The 15,269-nt window shown below is 45.7% G+C and overlaps 1 protein-coding gene across 1 annotated transcript in view; it reads left to right on the forward strand.

Annotated features, from left to right (window-relative positions):
- KIAA0247 (KIAA0247 ortholog) overlaps positions 1 to 7,758 on the forward strand; it is a 43,814-nt gene extending 36,056 nt beyond the window's left edge. The window contains exons 3-6 of the mRNA XM_009076508.1: positions 595 to 792; positions 3,767 to 3,905; positions 5,079 to 5,500; positions 7,299 to 7,758. Coding sequence (XP_009074756.1) covers positions 595 to 792; positions 3,767 to 3,905; positions 5,079 to 5,500; positions 7,299 to 7,324 — 785 coding nt within the window. The 3' untranslated portion in view covers positions 7,325 to 7,758. The remainder of the gene's footprint in view (positions 1 to 594; positions 793 to 3,766; positions 3,906 to 5,078; positions 5,501 to 7,298) is intronic.
- The last annotated feature ends 7,511 nt before the right edge of the window (positions 7,759 to 15,269 follow it).

The following is a 15,269-nucleotide window of genomic DNA, read 5'->3' on the forward strand; positions in this document are numbered from 1 at the left end:
TCTCATGCTTGTGTCAGGCTAATAGGAGAGCCTGGTTGTTAGCTTACCCCCAGTCCCTAGTGAAACAGCTGTGGGGAAAAGATAGTACCAGAGATTTTCAGAGTCTCTCTCATGTGGAATTTCTGTTGTCACTGTAAAAAAATATCACCAGTTTGGTGGCTGCCAACTAGATTGTACGAGTGGAATAACAAGCAGTATTTAGCAATCACAGAAGACATATAATAGGAGAGCCTGGTTGTTAGCTTACCCCCAGTCCCTAGTGAAACAGCTGTGGGGAAAAGATAGTACCAGAGATTTTCAGAGTCTCTCTCATGTGGAATTTCTGTTGTCACTGTAAAAAAATATCACCAGTTTGGTGGCTGCCAACTAGATTGTACGAGTGGAATAACAAGCAGTATTTAGCAATCACAGAAGACATATCAGAGATGAAACTGAGCAGTGTTCTATGCCATTGCATAATAGTCTTTCTTCTTGGTTTAGTAGTTTCTTAATTTAGTGGGTGTTGGTAGGTGGTAGTCTGCCTATGTGTCATATGTATTGTACAACAGGTGTCTTTCTCTGAGATATCCTTCATGATCCTTTCTTTTTTTCCAGATTGTCCCCAGCCACCACAGCCTGAGAATGGAGGCTATAAATGTCACCCTAGCCCTTGCAACAACCCTCTGACTTCAGGCAGTGTCATAGAGTATCTCTGTGTTGAAGGCTACATGCTGAAAGGAGATTATAAATACTTGACCTGTAAGAATGGAGAGTGGAACCCAGCCATGGAAGTCAGCTGCAGGCTCAGCCCAGGTGAGTGCTCCCTGACCCTGGAATTGCCCTTGTGTTGACTTTTCAGATTATCCTTAAACACTTAGTGTGATGCTGAGGAAGTCCACATGGCTTTCTCATTGCTCCAGCAATTTCATAAACACAGCTCTCAATCACAGCTCTTTATGAAAAATGTCTCTTCATTAGCAGCCCATCAGATGCAGACTCAGAGTCCCTAATGCAAAGAGGTAATCCATGGAAAGGAGTATAAAGGAGGCAACTTGTTATTTAAGTGGAGCCTCTTGTTTTGACTGCTCTCATCCCAGAAATGTGGGAAGCCCTGACTGAAGCATTTTCCATGCTGTCTGGTTTTGCTTCTGATGGGTTTGACAGTACATTTGCTTCAGTGATGTACCAGTCTGTCCACATGTGCTCATGTGTGTGAGTATGTAGAGTTGATCTGCCTTGCAAATAGGTTAAGTAACTGTTGGCTTCCTGTGGCAAAGAGCTCAATGGTACTGCTTTTCACTGTGCTGGCAGGAAAGGACATTGCTGACAAATGACTTCTGCTTCTCTCCAAGTGGAAATGGACAGCTTTTGTTTTGTGTGTCCCTTCCAGCTGAATAGAAATTCCTCTGTCAAAGCAGGGAAATAAAAAGGTTTGCAGGAAAATGCTCATCATACAGTTCTTAGTTTGCCTACGACTCTTTTGGTTTTAAAAGTTGGCATATTGGATAAAGGGAGAGCTCCCTTCCCTCTTCAAGTGTGGTTTGTTGATAGAGCCTTACTGGTCAGTAATCCTGAGTCAGCAAGATGCAGAATTAAGTCGTGTAATATGTAAAACAAAATGTGTTAGCTTAATCAGAAGGAAACAGAAAAGTACCTGCTTCAATCTCTCTATGAAGCTCACGGCATACCTGTTACCTCTGGAATAATCTGTCCTGTCCCAAAGACACCATCCTCAAGGTGTCTCTGCCTCAGCCACTCCAATAGCTCCTTCCTGTGATGTATAAGGAAGGGATCTGGGAGTTTACCTTTCAGCAGCTAGATCTTGAAGAGGCTTTTCAAATTCAATATAAGCTTCCTTTCCAGAGCGATCCCCCTTTGCCTTGATGCACACAGGCTGCAGAACAAGGCTGTGCTATTGCAGGTAGTGTTCCCTGGGTGGCAAAAAAGCTGAAGGACTGTTGTGATGAGCAGAAATACCTCAGATTTCTTTAGCATCTTGAAGGATCAGTGGCCTTACCAAAAGCGTGGTGCTTCAAAAGTCTGACCCAGTGAAAAAGCCATTGCTTTCACAACACAAGCTTTGAATCAACTGGTCAGGGTCAGAGATAGCTGGGTCTTAGCAAGTGGGTCTCTTTCACGGGGCTAAAAGGAGGAGGAGTTGGGAGACTCTAAAAAGAAAGGTAGTACATGTCAAAATGATTGGTAAGATTCCACCTGCTCCATACAGAATAAATGAAATCCCTGACAATTTTGTGTAGCTCTGAGCCTGTCAGCCTCGTAGCCTTTTGGCAGTTTATTGTATGAGTTAGCGAGCATCTTTTTGGCGTATGAGCTGGTGAATGTTCTGGACAGTACCCTGGGTAGTGAACCATTTGACAGCATCATGTACTGATGCTGAAGGTGGAGCATCCCTATTTGCCTACCCTCTTGCCTGTTAGTGTACTCAAAGTGCTCTGAGTAATGCTGAAAATTAAAATCCTTACTCAAACCCTATTTGCCATAGGGAAAAATGTGCCAGACACTGTTCTTTTTCCTTGGAGAGAGGTCAAGCTACTTCTCAAAAATTGCAGAGAAACAAGTTTTAAGCAACTAAACCAGTAGGTCTGACCCCAAGAGACAATGCAGAAAATTGCAAACTGGCTTTCCAGCTGAAATGCCTGTGTTGGGTATAGATTTCAGGCTGCAGGCTTAAAACAGTGGTCCTCCAGCTTTTTTTTTTTTTCCTGTTTACCTGTTGCTCTTCCTCTCATCCCTCCTTGCATGTGTCCTGAATTCCCTCTGCAGTTTGCCTGAAACAAACTGCAACAAACTGTGCTCCTGAAGAATGCATTGAGTGTAGCAAAGAGGAATTGAGGAATTGCATAAATGTCAGTGTCCTGTATGTGAAATGTACAATAGTATTTGCTGATGTGGAGGTGAGGCTTTTCAGATCTCTACCAAAGGCATAAATTAGCGACAGAAGCAACACATACAGACAGTTATTTCCTCTAGGGAGGTGAAAGGACTAGTGTAGCCCTCTAGGCATGACATAGAGTGCTCAGCAATGCCAGCTTCAGGCCATTGCCTCTCCACTCCCAGGTTATTCCTGCACATGTCCTTTAAAAGCCAGATTGGTTCCCATACAGTCACACAGCACAGCTGAAGAAGGGTAGAAAGGAGTAATGTGAACAGGGTACGTGTATCTAACACTGAAAACTCAGCATCCTGAAGTAGCATCTTCCCTCTCTCTTCTCAGGCATGTGTGTTTGTTTGAGAGAGAATCTGAATACTTGCTGTGTCTTAATTATACCCAGCCAGGTGACTTCCACCCCCTTTGTGAGGCTGGTACATTAGTCAAGAAAAACTGTTAGTTGGAACTCATTCTATTGTTTGGCCTAAAATATCCTGCTTATTCTGCTAGACAATTACTGGCTTTGTTGGTGACATCAGTACCTTTTTTTTTTAGCTTTTGCTCAACCATATATATCTGTATCTCATGACTCTTACCACCATCTGTCAGTTCCCATGACCTGCTTGCACTACTTTTCTGTTTGCCCTGTGTTTTTCCAAAGGAAAAACATGTATGTGCATGTTTTATTTTAAGTTCCCTTCACAGCTGATGGAGAGGTGTCAGCTTGAGCTGTGAACTGAGATAGCTGATGTGCCGTGACTGTATGGGAAACTTGGGCTCATCACATGTGCACCAGGTGTACCCCCTGAGAACAGGCCATGTGGATGTTCTTCCTTCTCTGTGGCAGGTAGTTAAGGGAGTGGATCATTTTACCTTGTGTTCCCCTTGGTTTTGTAGAAAAGGACTCTCCTCCAACAATTGGAGTACCCACACTGTCCATAGTAGCCTCCACAGCGAGCTCTGTCGCCCTGATTCTGCTGTTAGTTGTGCTGTTTGTTTTGCTGCAGCCAAAGCTGAAGTCATTCCATCACAGCAGGTAAGTGTAGCTGGGGTTTGGGGGTTGAAGGGGCTCAGTAACACCCTGTTTCTTTACAGCAGAAACCCATTAAGGTGTTTGGATTAGGACTTTATCTTCTAGCAACTTACCTCCTCGTTTCTCTATTCCTATTTTAATCGCCTCAGTGACATCTCTGCCCTGTGGTCCAGCAGTAGTCTGAAATGGTGGTCTGCAGTACCCACCTGTGGCCCCCATTCTTGCATGCTGTCTGAGGAGTGGCTTCCTTGTACTTTTCCCTTGCCTTTAAGTGGAAAAAGTTATGATCCCTACTAGCCTGGCTGTAGATCCATCTCCTGCCTCTTCTAGCCTTGGATAGCTACTGAAGTATGTGTCTGGGTGTATGTATTGCATCTCCCCCAGTCTGTTTGATGTCCTGTGGACCCAAATTCAAGCAGTACTGCTTGTTAAAATACATATGCAGGTCTGCCACACTTCCCTGCTGTGGGAGGAGAACCCTCCTGGACAGGGTTTGTGGATGAGAGGAGGAGTGACCCAGCCATAACACTGCTGCCAGCTGGGGTCAGCAGTCACTGTGGGCACTCCAGCAGTGGGAAGGTTGAGAGGTGGGGCCCTGATGGTGTCTGCCCTTTTTTGCCAAAGCTTGACCACTGGAAAAGAAAAATTTACTCTCAGGTCTCTGCCTCATGAGGTTAGGTGATTCATGCTGTGCCAGCTGAAGAGCTGTCTGCCCCTCCCTACCAGAGCTTATCTCAGCCAGCAGCAGAGGCGTCTGAACAGACAGTGCTGGGCGTTGTGGAATAGATCAGTGTACCCAGCTGGAACCAACAGTGGCCGCAGCTCTCTGCAAAGAGCTGAGTCATGACCTTTAGCTTTAGCTATGGAAGTAGGTGAGCAGGAAAGCATTGTAACCTTTTCAGCTCTTGCTGCTAAATCCATCAGGCACTGTGAATTACAGCCCCTGCTCATGTTTATGGCCATTCACAGCAGGACTGCATGACTGTGCTTGCTTGACCTTGTTAAACCACCATTCATGTTTCTGTCTGTTCTCCCCTAAATAAGTCAATGGTGAGAATTAGACTTCTGTGGGAGGTTACTGGAGTTCTTGTTAAAATATTATATATAAAATTATAAATGTTCAACTTATTGGTTTTTTTTTGTTTCTCCTCTCCCTCCTTTGTTTCTTTTATTGAGGCGAGACCAAGGTGTGTCTGGAGATCAGGTCTCTATCATGGTGGATGGTGTCCAAGTGGCCTTGCCATCCTATGAAGAAGCAGTGTATGGCAGCACAGGGAACTTCATTCCACCCTCAGACTCCCGAGTGCAGATTGTGCTCTCGGAAGGAGCTGGACAGAATGGAGCCAGAGAGATGCAGCAGCCGGACCAAGGGGCTCGCAATAGCTTTGAAAGAGAAGATGAAACCCCCGGACATTCTGGACTGTGTGAAGCCAGTGGCTCTCAGCGCTCTGAAACTGTTCTTGTGCATCAGGCTGCTACCTCTTCCTGGGTAGCTGGCATGGCTAGTAGTAGACCTGTACACAAAGAGGTCCAAGATTCAGAAAGCAGTGACATACAGAGCCTTTTATCGCTCACTTCCTCTGAGGAATACACAGATGGTACGTGGCTTGGGCAAGGAGCACTAAAGGTGACCTGTTTAAGAGTAGGTTCTGCAGTTGACTACATAGGATGGAAATGGCAAGGAATGCCCCCACTATGTGTCTGCCACTAGGGCAGGTTTTGAAAAGCAGTGTCCCAGTTTCCATGGCATGTTTCACAACTTAGATGTGTAAGCAGTATTTAATACCTTCTTCTGAAGAATTCAGTGTTCTCAGACTGGGAGCCTAGGACAGTCTGGAAAGTTTGTTGAGGTTCCACTGCTTACTCTTGTTGCCTTATCTAAGGATTTGCAGAGAAACCAGTCTCCAGCATCACAGTGCAAAAGCAGTAAAATAACTGTGTGTGAAGAACAAGTTGGTGAGGACTGGGAAGACATGCATGGAATACAAACCCTCTGATGTTTGGACCTCTTAATTTTTAGACTGTTATAGTTAACAGCTTCCTCACAGTGCATACAGTGCTGCAGCCTTGGCATGCAAGAAGACCTAAAAGGGATGTGCTTGAGCTTATTGTACAGGGCAGAGGGGCAAGTCTGTTAAATGGTGAATCTCGCCGTCCTCACTTCTGTGCTGCCCTGAAGGAGTGGCTTTGCAATGCCAGAGCTGATGTGAAGGTGTAGCTTAAGGTCATATCTGCAGACACTGCTGTGTCTTAGGCAAGAAGTGTAAGGTTGTAGATAGCTCAGGGCAGAATTTCTCCTTTCCCTGGTGTCAAGCCCTTTAGCCATAGTAATGCCATCCAGAACGCTTGCAATAAAAACAGTTACAGGGCATTTCTGCATAAGGGCAGAAATACAACATGACCCAAGATGGGCATTAAACCTCAAGTGCATAAACAGCAGAAATGCAACAGTGAAGCTTAACAAAAAACAGCTGCAGTGTAGACACTAGAGAATGTTTCCTGTGTCATTTTTTATCTCTGCTTGGAAACATGTATTGCTTCTAAGGCTTGTTGTGCAGTAGCAGATTGCCCCTTGCAGCAGGAGACCATAAACCTTGTGTTTGTGGCTCAAAGATGAGGAAGCTGCAGCTACTGGAGGAGGTTGCATTTCTTCAAGTTAGCTAAGGGCAGCTGTGAGTTTTCCATTTCCAACCATCCGTGTCACAGTAAGAAACATGTCTCGGGCATTTTGAGGAACTAAAACATTGATAGGTCATGGGAAAGAGAGAAACCATTATTCTTAAGGTAAGTTATTACCTTCCCCTAAACAACATTGATGAGGCTTTACTAGGAATACTGTATCTCGTTGTGGGATTCCCAGTTCAAGAGATATATGAAGAAACTTCTGTTGGAAGCCTGCTAAGACAGCCAGGGGCTTGTGGGGAGTCACTGAGGGGACTGAGCTTGTTTCATCTGATGAAGAAGTAACTGAGTGCCAAGCCAAAAATTGACTATCATTACTTTACAGTTTGTTCAGCAGACTGTGGAGCCAAGCTCTTCACAAGCAGATGATATAATATGGGGAAATGGCCATAAACCTGACAGAATCACATTTGGTATTAAGAAAATATTTTGGGCTAGGAGGATAATTCAGGACCAGATGGGCACTGAGGGTGGTACCGGAGTCTCTGCCCTTGGAGTATTTCAAGGCTGGAGCTGGTGATGGTCCCACTCACAGAGGCAGGTTGGAGCAGAGTACTCTAGGATTCCCTTCTGCTGTGTTGTGGTGACAGGGAGACCACTGCATTATCGCATTAGGGAAGTGGGAGCCTGTCTTCTTTCAACAGTGGTTTTTCTGGTGTGCATTAAACTGCAGAAGTTTGACTACGTTTTTTTTTTTCTCTCCCCATCATTCAGATATTCCCTTATTGAAGGAAGCATGAGGTCTGCTGTGTTTGTCTAGCCTTCTCCCTCTTGGATTTCTTCCTTCTCCTCTCCCCTTGTCTTTGGGACAGAAGCACTCTGTGCAGTCTTCCCCGTCCTCGCAAGCTGTACCCTGGATACCTCCAAGAAGAGATGCCCTCAGCTGAAGATCCAAAGGATGTCGCCAGGTTGCCTCCTGGATGCACCAGTGGAGTTGGTGCAGTGCTGGCTTCCCCATTCCATCAGCATCAGGGGCTCAAGGAACAGAGTGGATTTGAGCTCTCCTCTCCTCTTCCCCAGCCAGATGTTTGACAGCAGTCTCTGAAGAGCTGCTCTTTTCTTGTGCCTTTCTCCTCCTCACACGGCTTGTCGCAGCTTATCAGCCTTTCTAGCCCTTCTGCTGCCCAGAGACCAGGGGCTAAAACCGCTTGCTCCCTGGGTGCAGACACAGTTTAAATATACATATATATGTTATATAGGCTCTTCTTCCAGCATCCTCTTTGTGATAGGGCAGGACAAAACGCCTCACTGGGACTGGAGTTGGGCTTGGGAGGGATCCCAGTTAAGGGGCAGCTTGTGACGTCTAGCAGCGCCTCTAATGCAATGGGCTGTGTGACAGCTTAGCCATGCAATAACAGTTCAGTGAGAATTGCAAGAGCACTGAAGGCTGAGAAATACTTAGGAATACCCTCTGCCCCCAACTCTGCAGGAGTCCATTCCTGAAAATCACTTTTGTCTCCTTCCTTCTCTACCAGTGCAGACCACTGGAAGTGGTTCAGGTGTTTGAAAATGTCAAGAGAAAAAAATGCCTGTAGGTAGTGAATGACTAGTGCCATTGGTGCAACCCAAATTCCCTTTCCAGCCACAGTAGCTACTTTGGTACTTGAATCCCAGGTAGCTGCGATCTCAGAAGCTAGTGCGTCTTCCTAGCATCGTACAGCAGGGGTCTGCTGCTTTATCCTACTGGGCTCCAGTGGGCCCACAGAGAAGGGCTCCCTCCTTGTGACTGGGGGTAGGCAGCTTTGTAAAGTATCTCCTAAATAAAGTGCCAGCCTGTTGCTGGGAGACAAGGTTGACTACATTGACAGCAGTGCCAGAGGACACAATAGCCTATTCCTGAACCTAAGTTTTGAGGATTGTTTCAAGTTCTGGTAGTACGGAAAAGAAAACACAAAAATAGGTATATGCCTGTCCTCCCTGTCCTCCTCCCCCAGTTACCTACAGCAAGTCAGAGTATCTTGGTTGCTGTTAATAGGACTTTATTTCTCCAGGAAGCCACATCTGTCTGGGGTAGGTGGGCCAATCACAAAAGTGCTGTGGTGGTTGTAATGTTCTTCCCTGGGGAGGTCTGGACACTGTTCCATGGGATTGGTTTCAGCAAGAAGCGTGAGCTTCTTCGATGCATGTACCTTGTCATAACTGTCTTGAAGTAACAGGGAAGTGTTTGCCCTGTGAGAAGCTGCTAAATTTTTGAGTTGAAGGAGCAAAATGTCATGGCCTTACTTATCATGTGGTAATGTACAGGTAAATAGGGATGCTGTCTTTGCTGCTTTGCTTTTGGTTTACAATCCTCACCATCCTCATCCTCGTTGCTATAGGAACATTACGGCACTTGGCAAAAGTTACATGACATCTTTACCTATAAAATCACTGTGGCTTAGCTCCAGTTCCTGGAAATGGGGATTGGCCATAGTATCCAGCCATATATCTGCTGTTCCTTTTCCTGAATAGCTGTTATATCCCAGGACACATGGGACAGTGTGTGCTTGTGGATGGGAGAATCTTTATTCCCTATCCTTGTTACAGAGGGATGTTAACTTAAAAATACAGTGTTTTAAACTTCCTTCCCTATTGCTCATGTTACCTTGCATTAACACAAAGATTTGATAAATCTCATTTAAGTGGTTCAGGTATTTTTTGTTCAGTTTGGATGGTGAAAATCCCATATCATTTTACAGTGGGCTGCAGTCTCAGCTTCAAGCACTGTAGAGGGCAAATGTTTACACATCGGCTGTTGGAATTTTAGAAAATAAGCATGGGAACATTTGCATTTAGTTTTTTGACCCCTGTGTTGGAAATGGTCTAAGCTTGAGCAAATTCTCATTCACTGGTTTATCAGGGCAGATGGAGGGATCGAGTGTGTAGTAGTAAGGGAGTGTGGAGGAAGGAGTATGTGACTTCTTTCCTTCTGCCTAACCAGCTTGGAGCTGGAGTTGCTCTTTATGCATTTAAGGTCCTGTCTGCTCAAACTGACCCTCAGCAATTCAAGGCGTAGAAGTCAGGAATGCGCTGCCTTCCTGCAAGAGGCAGTGCTTTAACCCAGTGTTAGCACTGGGTTGGTGGGAGAAGCAGGAAGCTGATCCCGAGGCCTGACCTTGATCTGCACCACCAGCAGAACCAGCACTGTGTGGCCCTGCCTCCTGTCTCTGCTACTGTAAAGCAAGCAGCTGCCAGTTTGGGAGAGCAAATTCAATTTGGGTGGGGAGAAAAGGAAGCTGCACAGAAGAGGGAGTGTTTTGATTTTGTTCATTTATAAAAATCATTGGAAACAGCTTTACTAAGGAGCAGGAGAAATGTGGAGGTGGAGGGAAATATGCAAGTGTAGCTCTTGTGATCAGGCATAAACAGGCAGCTTCTGTTGGATTTCTGAGGGTAAACCTGCAGCTCCTAGGCCAGTCTCTGCTGTGCTGGCTGGTAACCCCAGCTGATGTTTCCAGTGCCTGCAGAAGAGCTCTGTCCCCTGCAGCAACACTTGTGGGAACAGGCCCCAAGGACCTGTGTGAGTCATAACATGGAAAACAGTTTGGGGGCATCACACTGCTCTTGGGGAGCACAGGGGATCAGCCTTCCAAGATGTAACACAGTAAATGATTTTTGATTTTTCCTGATGGGGCCACAGTCTTCAGACCTTTTTCCCCCATGAATGTCTGGCAAATTAATTCAAAGGAAGGCATTTTTTCTTATTTAACACTCCCAACATAATCACCTCATGCTCTGTCATACATGTTGCATCCTGTGATATTCAAGAACATTAAAATTATTTTAATTATATTGGGGAAAATATAAATAGCACTTATTTTAAAGGTTTGTTATTTTTGGAGTCTTGATAGGTTGGGAAAAAATGGGCATTTGAGAAATTCAGGATAAGTGCAATAGAAAAACCTTCTTGCTTCCTTTCAGTTGCATAGCGCAACTTACTGCAGTGTTTTACAGCCCAAGCATTGCAGAACTGGACTAGCCTGAGAGAACCAGAAAGCGAAGCTGGCAGTGACCCATGGGGAAGTAGAGCAGTCTCCTGTCAGGATCTGCATCACCTCAAATGATGAGCCAGCTTGGACTGTGTCAGAGCCTCCTGCCACCTCGAAGGGGGTCAGCAGCACTGGTGAGAGAGAGAGGGTTTGTGTGCTGTTTTTAAACAGCTTGCATCTCCCCATCGTTAACTGCAGAAGAGGTAAAAACGAAGTCAGGAGGAGAGATACGCTGCAGCTTGTGAGTCTGTGGAGTTATTGCTGTGTTAAAACTTCACAAGTTTGGGAGGAACAAGAGCTTAGAGCATTTTTATCCTTAACCACCAGAGAACTTGCTGTGTAATAGAATGCTTACTCAGCAAGTAGGCTGCTTTTCACCCCTTGGTTATTTCCCCTGAGTTTTCTTCTTGCCCTTTCAGCTCCAGTGTGATGAATTGTTTAATGCATCTGGAGCCTTTATTTGGCCTTTCAGCACGTGGAGAACTCAGGTGTGTTAGGAAGAAATCTGTTCCATGAGTTTTGGGAGGAAACATCCTAAGATGTTCCCAGAGGTGGATGACTTGGGATGATACTGATGAGTGGGGTTAAGAGAGCAACAGGCTCAGCCATTGGAAACAGTCTGGGATGGTTAACTCCTTTGCAGCACAGAAAAGGGAGGAGCACAAGGAGAGGTCTAAGAAGAGCTGTTACTGAAACCAGGTATTCTGCAGGCTAATGAGCTAATGCATTCATCACCACGTTGTAAGGAAGCTTGTGCTTTGTCAGATGATTTAGCAGACACCAGCAGGCTTGCTCTATAAAAAAATAATTTACAACTGGTTGGAGACACTGAGATTTCCTTGCTGACCTTTCTAGAACATATTTACAAAATGTGGTTTTACTGTTCTGATAGCAGTTTAAAACAAAAATCTGCCTTACTACTCTATCCAGACAACTCTTTAAATAAATTTCACTTTGTTTTTTGTATATAACTGCAATAAATCCCATTCATTTTCGTACATCCTGCCTCACCCTATCCTCACCCTTCAGTCCTTACCAGGGAACTGCAGCTAGAGCTTGTTCTTTGTGAAAACCATTGTCTGCAGAACTTCATTAGAAAAGATTTATTCTCTTATGATATGCTTTGCAAGTGCAAAGAGGTTTCCTAGAGCAGGCTGCATCTTAAGGCATAATTTCATACAAGCCTTTTTCCAGCCCTACCACACCAGGACAGAGCATGCCACTTCCCACACTTCAGGGCCCTGTGTTCAGCACTGCTTCCAAACTCGACCCTCTGCAGATGATGTTCAGGTCTGTGTATCCACCAAAACGTGTTCTGTTGATGCTCTGCATATGCTTCCCATAAGCTGTGCTTTTGCTTCTGTTCTCCAATGAGCAAGGACAGAGGCAACTAAGTTGTGCTGGAAAATGTTTCACTTCAGATTCTCAATTTTTCTTCGTTCCAAAAGAAAACAACGTGAAGTTGTCTGTGAAGCAGATGTCTTATGATGGGGGGGTAGACTGCTGGTAGCTGCTGATGCAAATGCAAGGGGAGCTTGATTGCCTTTGTGCATTAATCTTTTCTTTCCTGTATGTGTTTTCTTTTTATCTGAATTGCACCACTATGGAATTATTTGCGGAAAGGTACTCCATATATATGTGGGATTTAAAAACCATAATTAAGGCTGTGCAGGATGTCACTCAATCAGTTTTTATTTTTTGCTTTATTTTATATGTATTTTCTGGTATCCTGTACATTGCAGTGGGTGTGAAGATAGTATTTTAATATTTGTACAAAGTTTAATTTAATTGTTCTATGTATATAACTGCATTTCTAAATTAAAAAAAATCTTTTGAAGTGAAGCTATAATTTCTTGTGCTTTTTGGTTTTTTTTTTACTGCATAGGTCTTCTGGACTGGAAATTTAGCAGATCATTAATGAGTATGTGACAGTAGTGCAATGGCTTTCATGTGAACAGCAGGATGAAGCTAAAGCTGGGCATACTCCCAGTGGCTTGGGGAAGGGAGGTACAAAGTTGGTGTGGCCTTAGAGGGATCATCTATTTCAAATTCAGAAGCAAAGGCTGCCCTCGGTGTGCCTGCACTAGAACTGCATGAGGAATGAGGCCAGGCTGGTTCAAGGGCCATTCTGGGAGAGCTGTGGTTGCTCAAGTGCCACCCAGACCTGTTGTCTTGTCTGGGCTGACCTTGTGGCAGTTGTTCTTAGCAGATGCTCCTCAGCCTGCCTGAGAAGTCTCCTGACCTGATGTGCAGACTTGCTGCGTGAGCCTGGGGCAAGGTATTTGTTTGCCTTTACTTTCTCTAGCACAGTGGGCATGCACAGCAGTTGACTGATAGGTGCAGAAAAATCCCCCACAAGTCTGCATGGTTTTCTTAGTCCCCTGCTTGCTGGGCTTGGAACCTGCACTGATGGCTACAGCAGCAGTTACTGATCGCTGCTGCAGTGTCCCCATCTGTTGGTGGGGCCCTGGGGAACAGTAAGTCAGGAGAGATTGGGCAGGCTGATGGGAAGGGGCAGGGAGAGAAAGGTTTAAAGAGGTCATATATAGTATGAGAGGACTGCAAGAGAGGAAGAAGGGATGAGTATAATATACAGCTAATTAATCTTGGAGTCTGTATAAGGAGAACAGTATGTATAGGAAGAGGATGTCATTTTTAGAGGGAAGATAGCCTTCACTGGTGAAATAATAACCCAAAGTGGGTAGCAGGACAGTATAGGAGACACTGGAGAGATCTTAAAAATACATGGGTGTAGACAGTGCACATCAGAGCAGAGACTGGATGCAGGCTCTGCTCTTCCCTCTTCTGGGCAGATGTGCTGCACTGGGAGGATGGCAGAAGCAGAAGCTGCAGAGGAAGACACCCATTGTTCTACTGGTGCAATATACAGTCCATTATTACTGTTATTAATATTTGCTTTGCTTAAAAGACCTATGGTGATGTTGCCCTTTGAGACAGGTGTACTAATGAGTGTTCCTTTCTTTTAAAGAAATCTATCGGTAGTGTAATAGGGAAAGGGAAAGGAGATCCTTCTGGCCAGCTTGTTCCAAAGAAAGTCCTTAAAGATGTTAAGACATTTTTGTATACCCACATATATGACTTCTGTTCTCTGTGGAGGAGCAGCCAGGCTAAAGAGATGAGAAGGGATGGGATGACATCTACCTTCCTCTCATTTCCATTTGTTCCTAATATTATTCCCACACAGGAAGCTGATCTTACTGTAATTTTACCACTGTGAAACTGAAGCTCTGTGGCCCGTGCAAGCCCTCCTGTAGCAGACAGTTGGCACGTTGGAGTACTTGGTCTCCAGGAATTGGTTTTAAATTATTACTGTTTTTCACTGGGCTATGGTCTCCTGTCACAGCAGTTCTGGCAGCAGAAATGTGCCCTCCTCGACACCTCGGAAACAATTCATCACCTCTGGTTTGTGCTGGCAATGAGAAATTACTGTAGGGGGCAAGCTTGAAGGAAGCCAGCCTGATGTGGGTGGTCTGGGAATTCTCCCTGAACAGTTGTGCCTTCGGCTGAAGGGTGAAAAAGGCCAGGGCACGCATCGTCATCTCTGCTTCCAGAAAAGCAGCCTTGCCACAAAGCCACTTTGAGAAACTCAGGAAAGGGGAGAGAAGGGCTCCTGCCCTCACCAGGCATCCTGCCAGCCAATGCCCTGTACTGCTTGGCTCCCACATGGGGTGTTCTGTACATGTGGATTTTCCAGGAACACAAAGCCATGGACACACCAGCCCCAGTACAGCCACGTGCTTTAACTCTTCAACAGGACTGAGTGCGTCACTCCTTGACACATGAGCAGTGCCACCATGGGAAACCGCATGGGGGTGTCTTATCCAATCATGCCTTGATGTACTGTAGCTTTGCCCTACTAGGACCCTCCCCTGCATTAACTGCTCCCCCAGCTGCTGACCTGTTTTTAAGGGTGTCATGAAATGCAGATTCCCCTCCTGCAAGCAGAAGGATGCCAGCAGGCTCTGTGCCAACAAAGCCCTGTGCTTCAAGAAAGGAGTGTTTGAACACTTCTCACCTGCCAGGGCCATGCAGGGAGCCCCTTTGATGCTGTCCCTGGTGAGGAGAGACACTGCTCATCTGCTGTGGTACTTGGCAAAACTGCAGTTGTCTCTCCTGGCACCAAACTGGGTGCAGGGCAGGGATGGGCAAGGATACCCAATGGATTTCCTGATTCTGCTGTTCCCTGTTGCAGGAGGATGATGTTTACCAACAAACTCGTCCCCTTAACCTTCAGTGAGACACAGCGGAGCTAAGCAGCCCTGAGGGAACCTCAGCATAAGGTGGTTGTCTTTGAAAGCTCTTTGTTGTCATCTGGCCCATGCTCAGCCCATGGTGGGTCTGTGGGACTCAGCTCAGGCTTTTCATGTTACGTCCATGAGACAAAACAGATTTTGGGGCAAGAGGGCACAGACTGGTGCCAGCATGCTGGCATTTAGGTTACAAACACCCTTGTCTCCTAGCCTGCTTCTCTGGACATGCCACTCAGATCTCCTGGCTGCTCTTTCAGAAGTTGATGTTTGAGATCACACTGTATTTAGCAGCTCTGCCTGGCATGCAGGGTTTGTCTTCTAGGCCCATGGATCCAAATGAGGCTGGCAGACCCACTTCATGGGGCAGACACGCTCTCCCTGTCCCCACACATGTCAAACCATGGCACCCAGCAACTCAGGGGCAGTTGAGCACAGGGCTGATGCTC

The sequence above is a fragment of the Acanthisitta chloris genome, unplaced genomic scaffold (genome assembly GCF_000695815.1).
Source record: "Acanthisitta chloris isolate BGI_N310 unplaced genomic scaffold, ASM69581v1 scaffold4336, whole genome shotgun sequence".
Taxonomy (NCBI): Eukaryota; Metazoa; Chordata; class Aves; order Passeriformes; family Acanthisittidae; genus Acanthisitta; species Acanthisitta chloris.